Source organism: Populus euphratica, unplaced genomic scaffold, assembly GCF_000495115.2.
Source record: "Populus euphratica unplaced genomic scaffold, PopEup_1.0 scaffold833.1, whole genome shotgun sequence".
Lineage (NCBI taxonomy): Eukaryota > Viridiplantae > Streptophyta > Magnoliopsida > Malpighiales > Salicaceae > Populus > Populus euphratica.
The window spans coordinates 71,284-75,288 of NW_011500693.1; the positions used below are offsets into that span (position 1 = coordinate 71,284).

Sequence of the window (4,005 nt, forward strand, 5' to 3'; positions counted from 1 at the left end):
TGTGAGCTTATAAAATAAATATATTTAATAATATCGTGTGGTTATAAAATAAATATATTTAATAGTATTATAATTCTAAATTAGTATTAAATAAATAATAAAACAAATATTTCATAATAAAAAAAATTATATTGGTGATAAAAAATTTAGAGACTAAACAAAATAATTTATAGTATTTTTCGAGTCACATGATTTAATTTTTTTATTAATAAAAAACAAAAAAAATTACAAAGTTAAATTCTCTACTAACTTAATATTAAAAAAACTAACAAAGATAAAAATTTATGAGAAAACATTTTTGTAGCAATTGACAATGTTTTGTGATGAAAATTACAGTGCTTTCCTCGATAAAATAAAATAAAAAAATATTATAGCAATTCACAATGTTTTATAAGAAAAACTATAACGCTTTCCTTATATAATTTAGCTTTATTATAATTATAATTATTAACCAACTTAATATTAAAAAAAATAACAAAGATAATTTTAGAAAAAATCATATGAAAAAACACAGCAACAATTCACAGTGTTTTTTTTTTTAAATTATAAAGTTAAGTTCTTAATCAGCTTAATATTAAAAAAAAAATCAACGGAGATAATTTTAGAAAAAAATAATAAAAAAAATATTCAAAACATTATAGTAATTCATAATGTTTTGTAATGAAAGGTACAAGCTTCCCCATATGATTTAGCTTTATTTGTAATGACTTGTAATTATAATTCTCAAACAGTTCAATATTAAAAATATAAAATTGACAAGGATAATTTTGAAATATATATAAAAAAAACCATATGGAGAGCTATTTTAGCAATCCACAATGTTTTGTAAAAAAAATTACAGTATTTTTCTCACATTATTAAATTTTATTACAAAGTTAAATTCTAATTAACTCAATATTAAAAATAAAATAAAATTAATGAAGATAATTTTGAAAAAAATATTACAAAAAATAAAGTAAAAAAAAAACTAGAAAAAAACCATGTGAGGAAAAACTATATCAATCCATTATGTTTTATAAAGAAAAACTTGTATTTACTTGTAATTATAATTTTTAACCAGTTTAATATTTAAAAAATAAAATTGATAAAGATAATTTAAAAAAAATATAACAAAACAAAAACAAATCACATGGAACAAAATACTATTGCAATCCACAATAATTTGCGAGGAAAGGTATAGTGCTTTTTTTACATATTACAACTGTAATTTTTAACCAGCTTAACATTAAAAAATAAAAAAATATAAAAAAAACCATGTATAGAAACATTGTAACAATCAATAACGTTTTAAAAAAAATTATAAAATTAAATTCTCAATCAGCTCAATATTTAAAAATAAAAATCAACAAATATAATTTTTAAAAATAAAATAAAAAAACTATATAAAAAAACACCATAAAAATTTAGAGTATTTAAAAAAAATTACAAAGTGAATTTTTTAACTAGCTTAATATTTATACAATAAAATCAACAAAAATAATTTAAAAAAAAACAAATGAAAGTTAAAAAAAAAAAGAAGTAATTTTGAAAAAAAAAATGAGAAAGTTAGAAAAAAAAACAAAAAAAACACCTATAAATTACAATAATAATCTGCTTTTGAGTGTGGGGCAACAGTGATTTCCCCCGCACCACCATTTACATATATATATATAATATAATTTTAAAAATAATAATTTTATATATAAATAATTTTTTTTTAAAAAAAATTATATAAGCGATCAACATAGTGTTTTTCATAACAAAAAAAATTATTAAATATGTTTTTATATATATACACATGATTTTTTAAATGAAAAATATAACATCATTATAAATTAAAAAAATATTTATATCATATGATTTGTTTTTTTTTTTAATTTATATCAATTTATAATGATATATAAAAATATGCCTCTATTTTATTTAATATAAGGTAGATTTCTTTATGATGATCAGCCCTGCGTTAGCTTATTTTCACCTCTAACAAAAACTCTTCATTTATGCTAGCATTTTGAGCTGAATTTTTTCATAAATTTCAATGAGAATTCGAATTGCCCTCAAGAACAGTTTCAAAGTTTTTTAAGAATGAAAAGTATTATTATTCCATTTCATTCCAAGGCAGGAAAATGGACGAACATTACATGATTATGACTTTATTTGAAGGGGAAAAGGGCAAGTATGATTACAGAATGTGCAGGCTGCAAGAGTGTAACGAGCTAGCTAAATATAGAAAGGTGGCTGCAGCACCCAGCAGTTTGTAACCAGAAACAATGTTATGAAGCTGCTGAACTCATTGCCACAATTAGGTTTATATACAGGCCGCATATAAACCTAATGCTCTTTACCTTCACCAACAGCACGTTTCATTTCGTTTTATTAATGGCAGTGACCTCGTGTGGCACCCTTACAAGCACAAGGCAATAGATCACATGCTATGGAGAAAAGAACAAAAATCATGTATGCAACAATCAATCAACTTTTGAGTAATCGAATTCCTAGAGAACCCACCTCTGTAGACATTCATCTTGATGGAGCAGGTGCTTATCCACAGCCGGGAAATTCCCATCTGGCAAGGACACAGTCCCATGAAGAGCTGACGATCATAGGGTAAAAAGGATGCCAATTACAATCTCTTACAAGACCTTCATGATGATCAAGTGTTGCAACTAGGGCTCCACTCACCTACAAACAATATCGAACTTACCTCATTTGGCTGCATCACCTATGAAATAAAACATTAGCAAAGGAATACAACGTTGATTTTGAAGAAGTGCGCTGATTCAAGTACATACCAGATCATAAATATAAACAGAACAATCACTAGATCCAGTGTAGATGTACTTCTGGCCGGTGCTGCAACACGTGATCATCAAATTGGTGAAACCCTTGCAATCATCAGAACATAGAAACAAATTATCACGATGATAAAGTAATGTCCCAAATCTGACAAACTGTTGAACAGGCAGTGTATTCGATAGGTCCAGTCCCATTTCACCTAGAAGCTAATTTCAACACACATTTTATCTTACTTCGCCAAATATTGACACAGTAAAACATGTTACCGATCGAAAACTTACAGCTGCCAACTAGGTAATAAGACTCCAAGTTATTTATCTGCTTCTGCTAAGCTAATTTTAGGGTAATATGAACAGTAAATCCAGATAAACAGGAAGAATAACACCTTGGGTCAATCCTTTGACTGACATCAGGCCTGGCTCATGGGAAATTCAAGACAGAGAACATGAATTTTAATGGCTCAAAATTAAAACACGTATCTGCACTGAGGCAACAAAGCCAAATTTAATTGACCAGTACCTATATTCTGGAGAGAAGTAACAGCGAATGAGCGTGCGCAAGATTGAATGACCTCTGTAAGTAATTAATGACTGATCACGAGGATGCTTTAATGTTTTTGCATGGGGTTTTTTTGTGGCTACTATTCTCAGGACCACTTTGATTGTTGTAAGCTTCACAACTGGAGAAAATATCTCAGAATAGTCGATCCCTTTCTTTTGTCGAAACTCTTTTACAACAAGTCTTGTCTTGAACCGTTTGCTGCCATCATGCTCAGTCTTTACTTTGTAAACCTACTTGTTTTGCAAAGCCTTCTATCCTTCAGGCAGTGTGGTTAACTCCCAAGTCTTGTTCTTCAACAATGACTCCATCTCATTCTTCATGGCTAACTCCCACTTGCTTGAGTTTCCATCTTGCAAGGATTATTTATAAGTTAATGGTTCACCACCATCTGTCAGCAAAATATAATTCAATAGAAGTGTGAACCGTCGTGGAGGTTTTATAGTCCTTGAAGATCTGCGAACAGCTGGTTCACTTGGCTCTGGATTGTCTTGCGTAGTAGTGGTGGGTACTGATGTACTTGAACTTTCTTGTAAGGACTCTTGAGTGGTAACATCGAAAAGCCCTTCTAATCGTATGAATTTAGATTTTTGTGGACTCGTATCTGAATCAGTTATCTCTGGTTCTGTACTTGATTATTTGTATTTGATCTGTCTTTGTACAAAACTTTCT

General features: G+C 28.1%; 1 protein-coding gene across 1 annotated transcript in view; it reads right to left on the reverse strand.

Annotated features, from left to right (window-relative positions):
- Window positions 1–2,393: 2,393 nt before the first annotated feature.
- Window positions 2,394–4,005, reverse strand: part of LOC105116024 (LEC14B homolog) — a 13,685-nt gene continuing 12,073 nt past the window's right edge. Inside the window, exons 10-12 of the mRNA XM_011013159.1 lie at window positions 3,295–3,402; window positions 2,772–2,832; window positions 2,394–2,661 (exon numbers count right to left, since the gene is read on the reverse strand). Coding sequence (XP_011011461.1) covers window positions 2,521–2,661; window positions 2,772–2,832; window positions 3,295–3,402 — 310 coding nt within the window. The 3' untranslated portion in view covers window positions 2,394–2,520. The remainder of the gene's footprint in view (window positions 2,662–2,771; window positions 2,833–3,294; window positions 3,403–4,005) is intronic.